General features: G+C 43.3%; 1 protein-coding gene across 1 annotated transcript in view; it reads right to left on the bottom strand.

The window, feature by feature from the left end:
* ERGIC1 (endoplasmic reticulum-golgi intermediate compartment 1) overlaps window positions 1-16,771 on the bottom strand; it is an 82,971-nt gene extending 66,200 nt beyond the window's left edge. Inside the window, exon 1 of the mRNA XM_035105300.2 lies at window positions 16,699-16,771. Within this exon, the coding sequence (XP_034961191.1) occupies window positions 16,699-16,718 (20 nt within the window). The 5' untranslated portion in view covers window positions 16,719-16,771. The remainder of the gene's footprint in view (window positions 1-16,698) is intronic.
* Between the last annotated feature and the right edge of the window lie 224 nt (window positions 16,772-16,995).

Genomic DNA, 16,995 nt, shown 5'->3' on the forward strand with positions numbered 1-16,995 from the left:
GAGACATGCTGCTGTCAACTCTACCCACGTTGCTGTTCAAGGTTTCTATGATTCTGTGCGGCCACTCAAGAGTCTGTGCTGTCACTTGGTCCTATCATTTGCCAGAGCTTCCCACTCACTGGATATCAAAGTATCTTAAATTATGTTTACAAAGGTATCCATTTTGGATCTCATGCCCCTTTCCAAGCTAGTGTGCCCTCTCTGTTGAGAAGAGCCAGGAAGCTTGGTAGGCTAGACTTAGCATGGGTAATGTTCACCTATAGTTAACCTATAGTGCCAGGAAATGCCAAGGATGCAGAATGAAAAGTGACGGTGCTGAGTATTGGCAAATACCAACTAAAAGCTGCTTGTTAATACCACAATATATCAGGGACAGGAGAGCAGACCCTTGGAAGAGCAACACCTTTGTCTTAACTCACTGATAATCCAATGTTATTGCAAGAACTGAATGCTCCTCCCTGCGCTGCCATCAGATATCTCTTTCAGGCTCCCATTAGACAGCCTACTACTGAATATCCTCTTAAAAGTCCAATACCTTACCGTATATTGATGGCTTTTGAGGTTGCACTTTGACCTCACTGCAGACACAGGAATGGTCACTTGGCTCATGAGGTCATTATGACATTAAAAGCATATATTGGTCATAGGCCAATGAGGTTATTTTCTTCCCACTACCACTGAACTCTTCTTATGGGCGGGGGGACAGGGCACAGCCAAGTCCATCAATCCTCTCTAGGAAGTGAGATGAGTTACAGGCAAGACCAACTAACCTGTGTTGTGCTGGTCTAGCTTCCTCCAGAGTTCCAATATGGATGTTCAGTTTGTATAACTGATTCCCCAATACTTCAATCACTTGAAGGCCTTGACATTCTAGCTTCCAAATTTAAAACATTTGCAGGTTTGAAATAGTTTTCCAAGGAGCCACCATATGATAATTACTCATCTCCTCCCAAATAGAGCTGTGGGGAGCCCTCCTTAATTTTAACTCCCCCACCCCCAGCACACACTAAAGTGCAACATTTGTTATTCAGATTACACAGAAAACACACTCATTTATTTATTTATTATCTTAAAATATTCCCTTTATTTTTTCACACTTCTCCAAGATGACTTTCCAAAGTGAGTCATACAGGAGAAATCAAACCGTGGCATCAGCTTCAGCAAAATAACCCATTCACAAGCAGAATCCAACTTGGATAGCTTCTGTCCTACGACTTAGCACTTAATTATTGTTACAAACAATGCGCAACAGCACCATGACTAATATTAAGAAAGAAGAAGTTGCTGTTCTAGGTTTAAAGGAGCAAGTTAATTTCGCAGTTTTACAGAATCCACTGCGGCTTTTTCTATTTCAGACCTTCACACAAAAGCCAATAAAACCTGCTTAGTGTGTCTGTAGTTGCACTTTCATGTGCATTTATTTATTTATTTATTTATTTATTTATTTATTTATTTATTTATTGTTCTTCTTGTTCTTTAGAATCAAACAGAAGCAAGCCACATAATTCAGCCAACCCCTTCCACATCCTAGTCCAAAGGAATGAAGGAAAAGGGGAGGAGTGGTTTAAAAAGCCACAGTTCTTTTTTTAAAATCATGTGCTGAGTACAGAAGAAGAAGAAAGGACAGAAACAACAGGGAGTGTTGCTACACTTTAAAAACTTGACACATTTTATTTATGCTATCTGGTGCCGTCTAGTCCAGTGTTTCTCAACCGCTGTTCCTCAGACCTTGTGCCGGCTAGAAGGGACGTCTCCCTTCTCCCTTGCTGGCTGTGGGGTGGGCGGAGGGAAAGCCAGCCAAACGCTTTGCGCGGCTCTGGGGCTTTCCCTCCGCCCGCCCCACAGCCAGCCAGGGAGAAGGGAGACGGCACTGGGCGGGCAGCGGGGCAGGCTGGCCAGCGGCCCTGCTTCTAAGGGGGGGCAATTGCCCCCTCCTACCCCCTGCCTACGCCCATGCTACAGTGTACAACTCAAAAAGCCAGAACATAAGGGCCAAAGTACTCTTTCATGGTGCTCTGCATTGTGAAGCACATTCCAATGTTGCTTATCACACGGGTAATTACAGGCACAGTTGTAGGCCCTACTATGCAAAAACACCAGAATCATTTATATTTTATACAAATAATTGTATTTATACACTATAAGGATACTGTTTGAAATAACAAATGTAACCAAAAACAAAGTAAATGAGGCAGTTTTAATGAAATACTTCACTATGCAGCAGGACTCCATTACTTTATAGCTGCAGGGTGAAGGGAAAGAGCCACAGGGGACGCATATACGCTCCCTGTTCTTTTTACCGCATCTTGCTCACTTAGTTCATCTTGTATGGGTGGGAGCAGAGAGCACAACGCCACAGAACTCCACCAAGGAATTGTGACGACCAGGAATACTCTCCCAAAACAGCAAGCTGAAAGTTCCCGTCAGTTACCACAAATACCAGGGCCAGCCCAAGACATTTTGCTGCCTGAGGCACAAGACAAGATGGTGCCCTGAGCCCCACCCCTCCATTTCATGGACAGAAGCTGAATGGACTGGCAGTTGAATCTGCTGGCAACGGTACGGCATCCTCCAGTGTGCCTGAGGGAAGTAGGCTCATTCAGGCCTGAGGCACTGATCTCTGACAGAGAGGAATCGCCAGGAGCTCAGGAGGCGAGGGAATGGGGCTGGGGCTGCTGCCACTCCCAATATCTGCTTCCTGAGATGAATTGCTTCTAGTGGATTGGCCAGTCCTGCCCATTGGTAAGCACCAATGAACCTTCATAGTTTTGTTATATTTGTTTTGAAGCCAACTAAACCTCCATAACTGCATCATGAACTGTGAGGAAACAAAAAATAAAAAAATTCCTTCCAGTAGCACCAACTAAGTTTGTTATAGGTATGAGCTTTCGTGTGCATGCACACTTCTTCAGATTTCATGCATGCACACGAAAGCTCATACCTATGACAAACTTAGTTGGTCTCTAAGGTGCTAATGGAAGGAATTTTTTTATTTTTTGTTTCGACTACATCAGACCAACACGGCTACCTACCTGTAACTGTGTGAGGAAAGTGCAAGTTACGCAAATTTGCTTACCATTTTTTTCCTTTGCAGAAGCAATAGCAATGCATACTTGACACCTGTATAGCAACTTCAAACGTTCAAAGCACTTCACACACATTATCTAGTTGTAGTCTTTGTGGCACCCCTGTAATGTAAGCCAGTATCATTCTTGCCCATACTGCAGATGGCAGGGGACTGTGGCTGAGACCAGAGTGATTTACCCAAGGTTAACCAGGGAGTTCATAGCAGAGGCTCAATTCAAATCAAGGTCTCCCCGGTTCATATCTCAGTCTCTTAGCCACTATGCTACACTGCAGGAAAGGTGTGTAAATATTACTGTCCCATAATGCAATTTTTCTCCATTGGTATGACTCATGTAAGAATGAAAAAAACAAAAACAAGGGAAGTTATTCTCCAAAACTTGAACATGAATCTTTATGAAGCTGAAAAACACCTATTCTAAGCAGGATGAATAAAGTGTTTGTTATAAATGCCTACTGATTATTAAGTGACTAAGGGATTAACATCTGTCAAACAGATAAAATGAAGATAAGCACACTCTTCCAGTGTCCTTTACTCCTCTGGCTTTTAACTTACTGGTTGGCCACACTTGGAACTGAGGAACAGGAACACCAATCAGAACCAGTCTGCTCCTCCCTTTTAATTCCAGTTCCAAAAGCTAATTGAAATTAAGCAGAGGAAGTTTCTCAAGAGAGGGAGAGCAGGCTGCCAGCAAACAAGGATGTAGCACTATTTGGGACGGGCATATTCATCTCATTAAGAAGAACAGAACACCAATGAGGTACTCACTCAGGAAGAGAATGGGAGGCTAAAATGCTGGGGCTACTGAGTTGCCTAGCTGAAAAACAGAAGGAGGTTATATTCAAATGCAAAATCTTGTCATCTCCCTAGCTCAGGGCTGTTTCAAGGATATCTGGCACCGTGGTTCAAAGATCCCTCCAGCGTGCCCCCCCCACATTCAAAGATCCCTCCGGCACCACCACCACCCCATTTCACCTCCTGGCAGCCCTCACACACTGCAAGGGTTTGGCGAAGCATGCGCGCATCGTGGTGGGCCTTGGCACTTCGGCAGCTCCCCCGAGGGAGAGATGGGAAAGGCAAGAGGCAGCCCTTCAGGCAGGCAGCACTCCAATGGGACGGAGGCTCTGGGCGCTGCTCAGCATGGTGGAGGCGGGTGAGGGCGGCGAACTGATGCAGGGAGGTGCCGCGTCCGACCTCCCCGCGCCACTAGCCTCTATAACTAAGACGCCCCTGCCCTAGCTAAACAAAATGCAATCTATGTGCCAATCATCACTGGCAGAGGCAGAGGAGCGCAGGGGGAGCGCACTGCCCCTGGCAGTGCAATCCCAGTGGGCTGCCAATCATGAGCCCATTTATTGTTATCATAGGAGAGGCACATCTATGGAGGAGTCTCCTGTGGTCCCAGAAATTAGGAAAGCAATCCCCTGCCACACACCAAAAAAGGCACAAAAGTTACCGGGGTTTCCAATGTCCATTCTTGGTGTGAACTAACCTGTGCAACTCCAGACCTTCAATCTTACTGGCTTCCTATGCAAACTGGTGGCCACATCACTGTAAGGTGCAAACAAGTGCCGTACTACTTGAAAAAGACTACATGTGTGCTGAAAAGGTCCAGGGAACATTTTCTAAGAAAATGCTTGAAAGGGGTTGCATCCTAAATAGATGCAATCCACAAAGCACTAGCTGGCTTTTTTTTAGCAGGACAAAATGCAGACCCCATCCATCATGGTTGAAGACTGTGCTTTGCATAAGTTTGTGGAACTATATCCACAATCATTTTATAACAGAAAAAAAATTCCTCACTCTGCTACAGGTCATGGGAATTCTTGTTTTGAAACTCACATGCCAACTATTATTACACTTTATCTACTATGTTCATTCAGTTTCACTAATTTGGAGGTTTGGCTAGAATAGTATTTGGGAATGTATGTATGTGTGTGCATGTGTGCACTGAACATGTATACTAAAGATTTGCTCTGAACCTTTTGCAGGCATGTCCAATAAGCCTCTCTGATGGCTTTATCGGAATATTTTCCAGGCTCACTACAGAGTTAAAGTGGCTTGGACGATGTGTGAAAAACCACATTAGACAAATTTGACTTTCGAAGCTAAGTTTGTAAATTCAGCTTGTGCTTAATGCCAAAAGTCTGTCCTTTCTATTGGGCAGCAAGAGTGTACAAGCAAATAAATAATATATGCATGATGTTGAATTCCCCTCCTCTTTAAGCCAGCCAGGGACTTGGTTACATCATCAGAGAGGAAAATATATTCAAGTAACAGGATAAATATGTTCAAGTAATAGAAGTGGTATTCAAGGAGACCAACCCATTTTTGGACTGAAACCTAAAAAAAAGTCACTGCAAGAGAAGCAGTGGATGAATACAATGCCCAATAATAGTTCCCTATTGGCTCTTTAAAATGCAGATTGCAGAGCAATCACCTGCATCCTGCGCAATCTTGACATCACCTGATTCTCACTATACTAACTGAAGGTAGCTACGCAACTCAAATCCACACCACATTGAAATAGAAAAAAGGCACCTATTTCGATATATTATTTTGATATATATTAATAACAAATAATAGTTGGGGGGGGGGAAGGAGGCAGAGAAAGGAACGATGAAGGACGTATGAAAAATTCTTTCCAGCACAGCTTGTGAGGGCAGCAAGCATCACGGATATGTGGAAAAGCTCTTTTACACCAGATAGGAGTCAAGACTTCCCATAAGCAAGGAATGGTGGTTTACTAACCATAGAAGTATTTCTCTGAGAGATGGAAGTAAATTTCCTAGGCTGCCTGGTTGGTACAATTGTAAATATCCATAATTTGCCATAGTACTAATATCTACAATGACTTGGATCCTAAGATCCTACTGTGGGAAGAGGCAATTTTCACTGGTAGTTCCTTCCCCCTTGCAGCTCCCTGTGCTTCTGTAAAATGTGTTCTGGAGGGTTGGGGAACATGGATAGTGCCGAGGGTGGAATGTGTATTTTTGAGTCCCCCCAAATAGGAGACATCTTATACATTGGGGCATCTTATAGATGAAAAAATACAGTATATTAGCAAATTCACTTTCTGTTCTGTGAGCTGCCATTTATGGCTGCCACTACCGTAGAAATACTTCCCAATCAAATACCTGGTATTGGCTGAAAAGGACAAAGGGATCCCACAGCACAATCTGACCTATGTGGTCTAGCATGCTCTGTAATGGAATACTGGCTTCTCATATTAAGTACATGTGAAGATAATAATAATAATAATAATAATTTATTATTTATACCCCGCCCATCTGGCCGGGTTCCCCCAGCCACTCTGGGCGGCTTCCAAAAAAACAGAAATTCTAAAATACAGAAATCCATCAAACATTAAAAGCTTCCCTAAACAGGGCTGCCTTGAGATGCCTTCTAAAGGTCTGGTAATTGTTCTCTTTGACCTCTAGTGGGAGGGCATTCCACAGGGTGGGTGCCACTATCGAGAAGGCCCTCTGCCTGGTTCCCTGTAACTTGGCTTCTCGTAATGAGGGAACCGCCAGAAGGCCCTCGGAGCTGGACCTCAGTGTCCGGGCAGAACGATGGGGGTGGAGACGCTCCTTCAGGTATACCGGACCGAGATGTCCTGAAGCTCATGGTCTACATTTTGCAACTACCCTGTTTCTCCGAAAACAAGACGTAGTCATAAAATAAGCCATAGCAGGATTTTTAAGCATTGGTAAGAAAGATTTCTTGGATTGTGCTTGTGCCAAATTCCTAACTACGTAATGGAGGAAGACCTCAATAATTTTGATATTCTCATGACGTAGTACCAAACATTTCATACTAAACCTACCTGCTGCTTTCCCAGTCAGTTACTTCCATACTCTGACAAAACAGAATCAGAGCCTACAAAAGCTCATGGCATAATATTCTAGTCAATCTGATTTCAGGAAATTGTTTAATAAATAATATTGTGGTGTAACATCATTCTTTTCAAGGTTTAAGTGGCAAGTCATTTGCAAAGATATGTTAATATGTATTTTTATTTATTAGATTTCTATACCCCCCTTCATTTCAAGGTGCTCCACAAGATAAAAATACAAGATAAAAGCACAAATAAATAGTTAAAACAGAAACAGAACAATAAGCCCCTCTCCCACCAAGACATTTAAAAGGCTATAGAATACTGTAGTAATCAGACCAATGCTTGGTTGAAGAGCAACGTTTTGCCTGGAGCCTAAAATATATATAATGAAGGCACCAGACGAACCTCGCTGGGGAGAGCATTCCACAAATGGGGAGGGGGCACTGCAGAAAGGGCCCACTGGGTAACATTTTCTCTCATCAGTCACATATTCCCTTAGCAACTCACCCAGTACTGCTTATGCCTGGTAAAGATAGGATATTGAGGGGATGCTGAGTTATACGACAACATTCTGGGATGTACTATATGAGGAGAAAGAACTACAAAAATATTTCTAAGTATCTCCTTAATAAGGACAGATGACATCACAAACCCTATTTAAACCATACTGCGCACAGTGCAGTCTGGCCACTAAAATACCCCATTTGGAATAGAACAATATTTTATGTATATATGGCATTACCTCAAGTCAACCACAACACCTGGCTTTCAGACATATTTATAACCCAATTTTCCAGCCAGAGGCACCCGAATTTTGCAGAGCTAAGAAGAGAGAAAGACGGTTGCTCTTTTTAAGTTCTTACCAACCAGTCACAAAAAAATTTACTAGAGACTTCCTAAGTCCAGATTTCTATTTTATTATATAAAGGCTTTTGCCAAATTAACATCAATCTGAGATTAGAATTGGGTCACATAAGCTTATATAATACATTTTATAAGGGCTCTCAAATTTTAATTTCAGAGTAACTGCCTTAGGTCCAATGGTAAGGAAAACAAGTCAAAAGTCCAAAAATCCTTTTTACTTAAGAGCTAAAATACGAGGTTTTATCTGCAGCGAATCACAGTAATTCCATTAGGTTTATGCAAAAGTGGAGACCTTTATAAAACCCATTGGTAGTGTAAAATGGTTTCTCATCCACTACCTCCAGTACACACAAGTGTTACTAGCTACAAAACAGAGATGCTAACTAAATATATAAATTTAATCCAAAAAGTTAGCATATATTCCATGTATTCTGCCTTTCTTGTATACCTGAGGAAGCCAATTAAAAGATTCTTCTCTTCATCATTAAAACTGGCACCTTTGTAACGAATTTCTGTTACTTTACCAACAAGCTATCTCAGGTCACCAGTTTGCTCGCCAAACTTAGAGTGCTGGTCACTAATCAAAGCAACTGTTTAGAAAACCGTTTTAGAAGCAAAGTAAAATTAGCAACACAGTCATTGCAAAATTATTCTAACACATTGCCGTGCAATGGATAAGATCATCATTAATACACATTTTGCCATTTTCCATGAGCAAACACAGGTGCCTATATATAATCTGCTCATCATTCACACTCACCTTCACCCACAGCATCTCCACCCACTACGTTCAGGAGATGCTACCATAAACAGGTTGCCCTTGAAACAATGATATCACAGACGTGGTAATGTCAAAAGTGAGAATTACAGCTTTACCACCCCACCCCCATCTCTCTTTTCTGTGTTACAGTCCTACATTGCAAGGGGCTGTTCTAGATGACTCTCGGGGTCCCTTCCAACTCTACAATTCTATTATTCTATATCTAGTAGGAAATATGGTCAGTTAGAACCAGATGAGTAGGGTGTACCTCCCAGGATAGGGACATCCAATAAGGGGATGGAGGGAATAGATGAAACTTTAGCCATCTTTTTCCAGATCTAAGAAGCCTCAGGTGCTTCAGCCTTTTTTTGTAGGTTAGATGCTTCAACCCCATAATAGTTTTGGCTCTCCTTTTCCACACCCTTTCCAACTCTATAAGATCCTTTTTGACTTTGGGTACCCATACAAAGAACTGTCGTAGCATCATAAGCCCTTGCAGAGGTAAGGAACTTGAGGCCTAGGAGCCTAATGAAGCCCCTCTATCTGGGGCTCGGGACTCTCTCCAAGCCACATTCCCCCACCAGCCCTCCTCCATACCCTCAGGTGCTCTTCACCTGGTTGGAATGTGTCCTTGAACTGTGCCAGTGAGTCTTGCTCGCCCAAATAGAGGATGGAGAGACTTCTTGGAATGAAGTCTACTGGACAAGGTTAAAATGTCACATCTGTGGTCAAACCCACTTTCGCCTCTACTAAACCCATCCATCACTAGCATACAGCCCTTGGGCTAGAAAAGGTTTCCCCATCCCTGTTGCAATGTTGCATGATGTAAATGTCAGAAATTGCTCTGACTGAAGTTACGTTTATAAGTGACCACCAGGTACTCACCATTGTCACTAGGTACTAGAAAATGCCAGAGCATTAATATCACTTGGTCTACTAAACAAGGAGTTTACACAGGCTGTATCTCCGATCTCGTTTATTTTAAAAAATACACCTACTGCCGTGCCGCATAGCCTCAGGACTAACATTATATTCCACGTGGAAGGACTATACAAACATCCTTACAGAACCAATTTAGTACATAATTTTGCTCACAAACTGCTCTGCATTATCACAGCCCATGTAAGGGTTATGGGAAGAACAAGCAGTACAAGTTATCAAATCAGTAGACAAATCCAGTTCTCCAGAAAAGCCATTTCTTATACATTTTAATACTTAACATACTTCCGTGAATATAGGTTCCACAGGACACAAATGGGGATTGATTCTGAATAGACATGTACCTGTATAGGATTGCATTGTCAAATACCTGTACTTATTTTCCCCAATAGCCATTGATATGAGATCAATATGAGATCAAGCCATTGATATATATTCTCTCCCAGATTTGAAACTGTATTTTGAAACTGCATGTCTTGCTTGGATATGGGATTGGATAAAATTGGAAAAAGAAGAAGAGTTAGAACTAGAAGGACATGACAATAGATTTGGCTGGCATTCATATTTATGGTATTGGAAAGCGAAAATACATAAAGGTTTTTCAAACCATATACTAAGAAAGTCACTAATAAGAGTGTGGGGAAAATATAAAGATTTGTTAGAGCGGAAAACACCATGATGGCTGTCACCCACTGAAGCATTTTCACTTAAATCGACCAAAAAAGTAAGGTGGTTGACATATAGAGAGTTATTAACAGAAGAAGGTAAACTCAAACTAAAAGAGTATGATGAGCTGAAAGACTATTTACAAAGTTGGCTACACTATAGGCAATTAAATGAAAATTTTAAGGAAGACAATAAAAAGGGGTTTAGTTATACAATCTCCAGATTTCAAAAAGAAATAATGGAAGAGAATGTTAAATTGTTAAAAAAGCATATAGTATTTAATTAGAGTGGGAAACCAAAGATGAAGAGCTTAAATCAGTTAAGATTAAGTGGGCTCAGGATGTGGGACACAACATCCAATTTGAAAGTTGGGAAAAATTACAGAAAGTTGATATAAAATTCACAGATTACATACAATTAAGAGAAAAGTACATGAAAATGATGTACAGATGGTATATCACACCAGTGAAAATGGCAAATATGTTTAGGAAAGAAAATAACAGATGTTGGAGATGTAAGGAAAAGGAAGGAACATTTTATCATATGTGGTGGGAATGCAAATGCATTAAAAATATTGGGAAATGATATACAATGAATTGAAAAAAATGTTTAAAATGAATTTTGTCAAACACCCTGAAGCCTTTTTGTTAGGTATCTCAAATCAAGAGCTACCCCCCCAAAAAAGGACATTATTTATGTATGCTACAACTGCGGCAAGAATCTTGATTGCACAATATTGGAAGATGGAAGAAATACCATTAAGCAGGGGTGTCAAACCCAAATTCATCAGGGGCCGCATCAGCAGTTTGGTCACCCTCAAAGGGCCGGTTGTATCTGTAGGACTATGTGTCCACTCTTTATTATCATAAATTATTGTCACTGCATTCAATTATTACTGTTTTTTGTAATAATGTAAGTAATAACTAGCTCTGAAAGCAGAAACATAGTCAGAATAATGGCAAGTAGATATTCAAATGTACAATTATTGTACAATTTATTGAAAAATGATTTTTGGTAGCTGCACTGGGTGGTGGAGGCTCGCTAGGGTTTCATGCAGGACCTTTGCAGAGCTACTAGTACCTGGAGATGCTGGGGTCCTTCTGCATGCAGGACAGATGTTCTGCCAGTGAGCCACCACCCTTCACCAAAGGGACTGGCTGAGGTTGACTCACTGGAGCTGCTCTCCTGGTTCCAGGGTTTAAGGGCCAGAAGTATAAAGCAGCATCCTATGTTTCTGAGGAGAGGGAGAGGGAGGGGAGGGGAGGGAGGAAGGAAGAAAGAAAAGAGGGAGTGGGAGGGAGAGAGGAAGGAAGGAAAAGGGAGAGAGAAAGAAGAGTAGGAAATAAGGAAGGGAATAAAGAAGGAAAGAAAAAGAAAGAGGGAGAGAAGACGGAAAGGGAGAAAGAAGGAAGGAAGTAGAGGGAAAGAAAGAATAAGAATGAGGGAGAGGAAGAAAGATGGGAAGGACGGAAGGAAGAAAGGAAGGAAGTAAAGAAGAAAGAAAGAAAGAAAGAAAGAAAGAAAGAAAGAAAAGAGGGAGCAGGAGGGAGAGAGGAAGGAAAGAGGTGAGAGAAAGAAGAGTAAGAAAGAAGGAATAAAGAAGGAAAGAAAAAGAAAGAGGGAGAGAAGACAGAGATAAAGAAGGAAGGAAGGAGAGGGAAAGAAAGAATAAGAACGAGAGAGAGGAAGGAAGGAAGGAAGGAAGGAAGGAAGGAAGGGAAGGGGGGGTTGCCGCCTTGATTCAGCGCCAGAAAAGAGCGTGAAGGGACCCAGGGGCAAAAAGCATTTCCCGTGCAGCGTGAGGCAGCGGGTGTCCGTTTTAGGAGAAGTGCGTAAAGCCTCAGAGTTGCACGTTCGTGAGGCTGAGCCGCGGCAGGAGGAGGAGGAGGTGAGGCAAGAGGAGGAGGAGGAGGAGGAGGCGGCTTGCCGGGTCGGTGCCCGGCAGCGCCGTGCAGAGAGTCCCAAGCCTCTGGGACGCAGCAGTGCTCTGTAGCACTTTGAATCCTCCTCCTTCTCCACGCGGCGCTGCTGGGTGCTTTGTCTGTGCTTCAGCAGCAGCAGCAGCCGTTTCCAGGCGCCGAGCCGTGGCAGGAGGAGGAGGATTCAAAGTGCTACAGCGCACTGCTGCGTCGCAGAGGCTCGGGACTCTCCGTGCGGCGCTGCTCCAGCCGCCTTTCTACCCCCCCGGCCCCAGCTGTTTGTCGGCGCTTTGTCGGCGCAGCGCTTCAGCAGCAAGGTCCCGCTGCTGGGTCCCGCTGGCTGGGGCGCTTGGCGGGCCACACGACGAGGTCTGGCGGGCCGGATTTGGCCCCCGGGCCTTGTGTTTGACACCCATGCCATTAAGGAACAATGGCAAGAAAAGCTGATGAACTATGCAGAATTGGCTAAGCTAACAAACTATGAAAGAAGGACAAAAAGGACTTCAAAAGAGTCTGGGAACCATTTACAGTTTATTTGCAGAAACAACAGAATGGACTGGATTCACTGGCAGGATTTGAATGAACTTTCACAACTTCATTTGAGTAACAGATATTTTAGAGAAATGATAAGGGATTTTATTTTGGTGTAGGAAAAGCAGGATACGATAAATAAAACTAAATAACAGTGGGGAAGTTGAAGGAAATCCAGCGGGAGAGTTGAAGGAAATCCAGAGGAGGGGAGGGAGAATAATTGTAAATAACATGATGAATGAGATGTGCATCATTAATTGTTATAAAATTCAATAAATATTTTTTTAAAATAGAAGAAGAAGAAGAAGAAGAAGAAGAAGAAGAAGAAGAAGAAGAAGAAGAAGAAGAAGAAGAAGAAGAAGAAGAAGAAGAAGAAGAAGAAGAAGATATGAGATCTATATAGACTACCAAGGTCCTGGGGTCAGCTACCAGATAACTAACTCAGAGCAGCAAACCAATATTTCAAAAGCAGGCCATCGTGGAATCTGCTATCAGAAAGTACAGTGGTACCTCGGGTTAAGAACTTACTTCTTTCTGGAGGTCCATTCTTAACCTGAAACAGTTCTTAACCTGAAGCACTACTTTAGCTAATGCAGCCTCCTGCTGCCGCCGCGCCACCAGAGCATGATTTCTGTTCTCATCCTGAAGCAAAGTTCTTAACCCGAGGTACTATTTCTGGGTTAGCGGAGTCTGTAACCTGAAGCATTTGTAACCTGAAACGTTTGTAACCCGAGGTACCACTGTAATCGTAATTGGCAGGAAATAGAATCTTATCTGTCCATTTACGGTACACCACCTTCTCTAACCTGGTGCCTTCCAGAAATTTTGGACTTAAATTCTCATCAGCCCCAGGCTAGCACTGGCTCAGGCAGTTGACAGCTCTTAAGGCTTGCAGCTCTGGTTCTTTACTTGGCACATTTGCAGACGGGTTATTCCTTTAATGAAGGATATTTATGGAGTGTGGGGGAGTATTTCTACTGCATGTTCACTGTTTGTCTAGCTGCTGAGAACAGAACTGGACTATTTAGACACACAGATATTACATTTCATTCCAGGCAACATATCGTTCTGGGCAACTTATGAAAGAAATGAAGCAGCTATTCACTTCTGGTTCCAGTTCGGAAGAGTTCTATGTAGGAGTTATACTGGTGAATTTGGGGGAAACTGAATCCTTCCATGCTTGCTGCTCTAGGCTCCTGAGATAAAGGTTAAGATACAAATGCAACTGAAATATTTGTTTATTTTTTAAAGAATTTGGGATTGGGAAATTAAGTCACAAGTTAAAGAAAAGCACTAAGAGTATCTGAAACCTTAGCCAAGCATCCGTTTCAAACTAATCTAGCACATTTAAAGTGCATAAAGGGAACATAAAACAATGTTCCTTATCATTCAAGTATTCATGTTTGTCAACAGGAGCAGAACAAATTCCGGATCACTCAAAGACTAACACTCTTAATATAAAATACTTTGCATAATAATTGCTGCCGAGCCTGACAAGCAGCATTAGTACCTGGACAGCTTCCCAAATAAATTTTAATATATGTTAGTCAAACAAGTGCAGAGATTAGGCACCTCTACTGAGAAGAAAAGCACAATATATGCCATTGTCCCACGTTTCCTGGGTCATTGTTTGTGTCATGGAAAACAACAGTGTTTTTCCATTGCCAGTTTAAGGAGGCATGACTTATTCAACTGTACCCTGAGATTTCCTTCCCCAACACACCCAGGTGCCTTGAAGTATCTGATGGAGAAAGAGTAACATGTTATATAATAATAATAATATGTTTGGAAAATCCTTAAGCTTCTACACACCTACATGTTCCTCCAAAACTACACCTTGCATGCAACCACCCTATGGCCAGTCGTCAGGCCATCACACCCTCCCTTTATGCCTGCTGCTTGTGTGTTAACTTATGTCATAAGGCCTTGGGGCAGGGACCTCACAAAATACAAGGTGCATCTGAAGTGTTATATAATAATAGGATGTTTCCATTTATAAGGACAACATCCTCACCTGTGTTTCCCCACCCCTCAGGGAAAGATGTAAGCACACCTAGTAAATGTATGCAGAGGTGGTACCCTCTCAAGACGCAGGTGGAAGGAAGTACACAGGGAACTGCATTGCCCCATGTTAGGAGAGCAAATGAGGTTTTCAAGCTTGGCTGTGGAATCTTTGGCATCAAGCACCTTGAGACAAGCAACCAGAAACTGCTCTCTCAGGCATGCCTACCAATAGAGGAGCCAGAGAACAAGATTCACTTGTCTCACTCGGTTGCAGAAAGCGAACTTTTTAAGGGCACTACAAACCACCTACCCCTCAAAATAAAGGAAGAACTGTTTCAGTGAAGAAGCATTTTTAAAGTGCAATCTAAAAGCCTGCAATCCTGTAAAATCGGGTGCGAGGTGAGGAGGACCTGCGGCCCTCCAGATGTTATCAGACTCCAACTTCCACCAGTAAAATATATAGGGGACCACAGGTTCCTTCCTACTGCTGCATACCAACACAGCTTGCACGGAACAAATTTCAATTTGAGGATCTTATAATACAATGGGATAATGGCTGAAAATAGTAAGGATTAAGGGAAATGCCGTTTTGCAATAATATGCATAATAGAAATGTTACATTAGCTGGAAGGAACAGGGGCAGAAGGAATAGAAGGTATGGCAGCAAACTCATTTAAAAAACACTTAAAGGGTTCACAAGTCTCATATAGCACTATGAAAACAGGCAGAAAGGCTGATACAAAGAAGGGCAAAATGACAGAACGTCATTTCTTGGGGATGGGAATTCCTATGCCAAGGAATGTGTGGCACCTCTCTGGCATCATAAGCAGTTTGATAACGGAACCAATGCATCTGATATAACAGCCAGGACTACTTGAAGTTGAAAGGGAAATCAGCATGCTATTTATGAGTGTGTGACTGAAATAAATCTCAGCTTTCCTGTGTACCTGCTCTCCTTAACTCTTATTTTTCCTATCCAGCTGTGTCCAGGACATATACCTTATTACTATTCTCTTTTGAGTCACCATGCTTTTATATTGGGGACTAAAAGAGCTCATCTCAAACCAGCTATTGGGCATTTCCACTTCTATTCCTTTCAGTTCACTCTGACTTCTACATACCTACTGAACTCATTAAGACTTCTGAATAGACATGCATAGGATTGTGCTGTCAGTCACTCATCTCAGCGTACCCTTTATGACCCTAAGAAGCATCCAGTTTTGCTTGAGAGCCACTTTTAAGAAGGGGGAATAAATGGGCCTACAGCACCCTGGTCATCAAACTCAATTTTTACCATTGCCTCCCACCATCACCTTCTTTTTCCTCAAGGTTGGCAAAGTGAATCCACTTTGTCCCCTTCTCCAAGTCAGATCTGGCCCACTCCTACCTCACACTCATGCTTCAAGTACAGAAACCACTATTCATAGGGCAGAAGAGCCAAAAGCTCAAGTCATGAGGGAAGCATGGGCATTTGACAGAGGTTTTCCAGGGGGGTGGGACAAAACAAAACACTGAATGGGTGGGGGAGCAGACTAGTCTATTACAGAGAAAAAGAGAAGAACAATACATTTTGCCTCATATCTCAGGTCTCACAAGTGCTAGAAACTCACTCCCCCCTTTTTAAAAATGAAATCTAGGGATCAGAGGATTATGGCTGGGGCGGGGGCCTGCTCTGCCTGGCACCTTTTATCCTTAGATTAAAGATCAGAATAATTTTAAAAGAAGTGAGATGGATGTGGGCTTTGTTCTACAACCCGAGGCTAAGCCTTTTTCATGGATTTTTATAGTAGAACAACTGCCCAAATGGGCCCATTAATTGGATGCCCACCCGCTTTCCTTTCCCCGTCCACCGAGCACCGCAGAGGGGCGCTCCACACCCGAGGGACCGTGGCGCGTGCCCTGCTCCCCACATCCTGATGGGAAAGATGACAGCTGCACCAGCTTAATATTGGAGGCTGCGGGGTGGGGTGGGGTGGGTCGCCGTGTGCACAGCGCCCCCCCCCATCGCTTGCTGCAAAGGATCTCCCTACACATGCATGCATCCATTCATTCTCACACACACCCCTTTCCTGGGGACGCCGCCCGCACTCACCTCCTGAAATCAAAGGGCATGTTGGTGGCGAACGCAGCTCAACCTCCCTGCTCCCCGCCCCCCTCCTCTTCCTCCTCCTCCTCCACCGCCGCCACCTCCACCTCCTCTTCCCTGGGATTTCAGGCTCGGTCGTGCCGGCTACAGGGGGCAGGAAGTGACGGGACCAGCCCGGCCAGGCCAGTTGACGCGCTGCAAGAACTCATTGGGCGGCGGAGTGCGGCCGACGCGCCGCTTCCGCCGCGGAGGGAAAGGGGGCGGGCAGGTGGGCGCTGGGGGCAGAGCGAAGCGAGAGGCGGA

Source organism: Zootoca vivipara, chromosome 2 (genome assembly GCF_963506605.1).
Source record: "Zootoca vivipara chromosome 2, rZooViv1.1, whole genome shotgun sequence".
Taxonomy (NCBI): domain Eukaryota; kingdom Metazoa; phylum Chordata; class Lepidosauria; order Squamata; family Lacertidae; genus Zootoca; species Zootoca vivipara.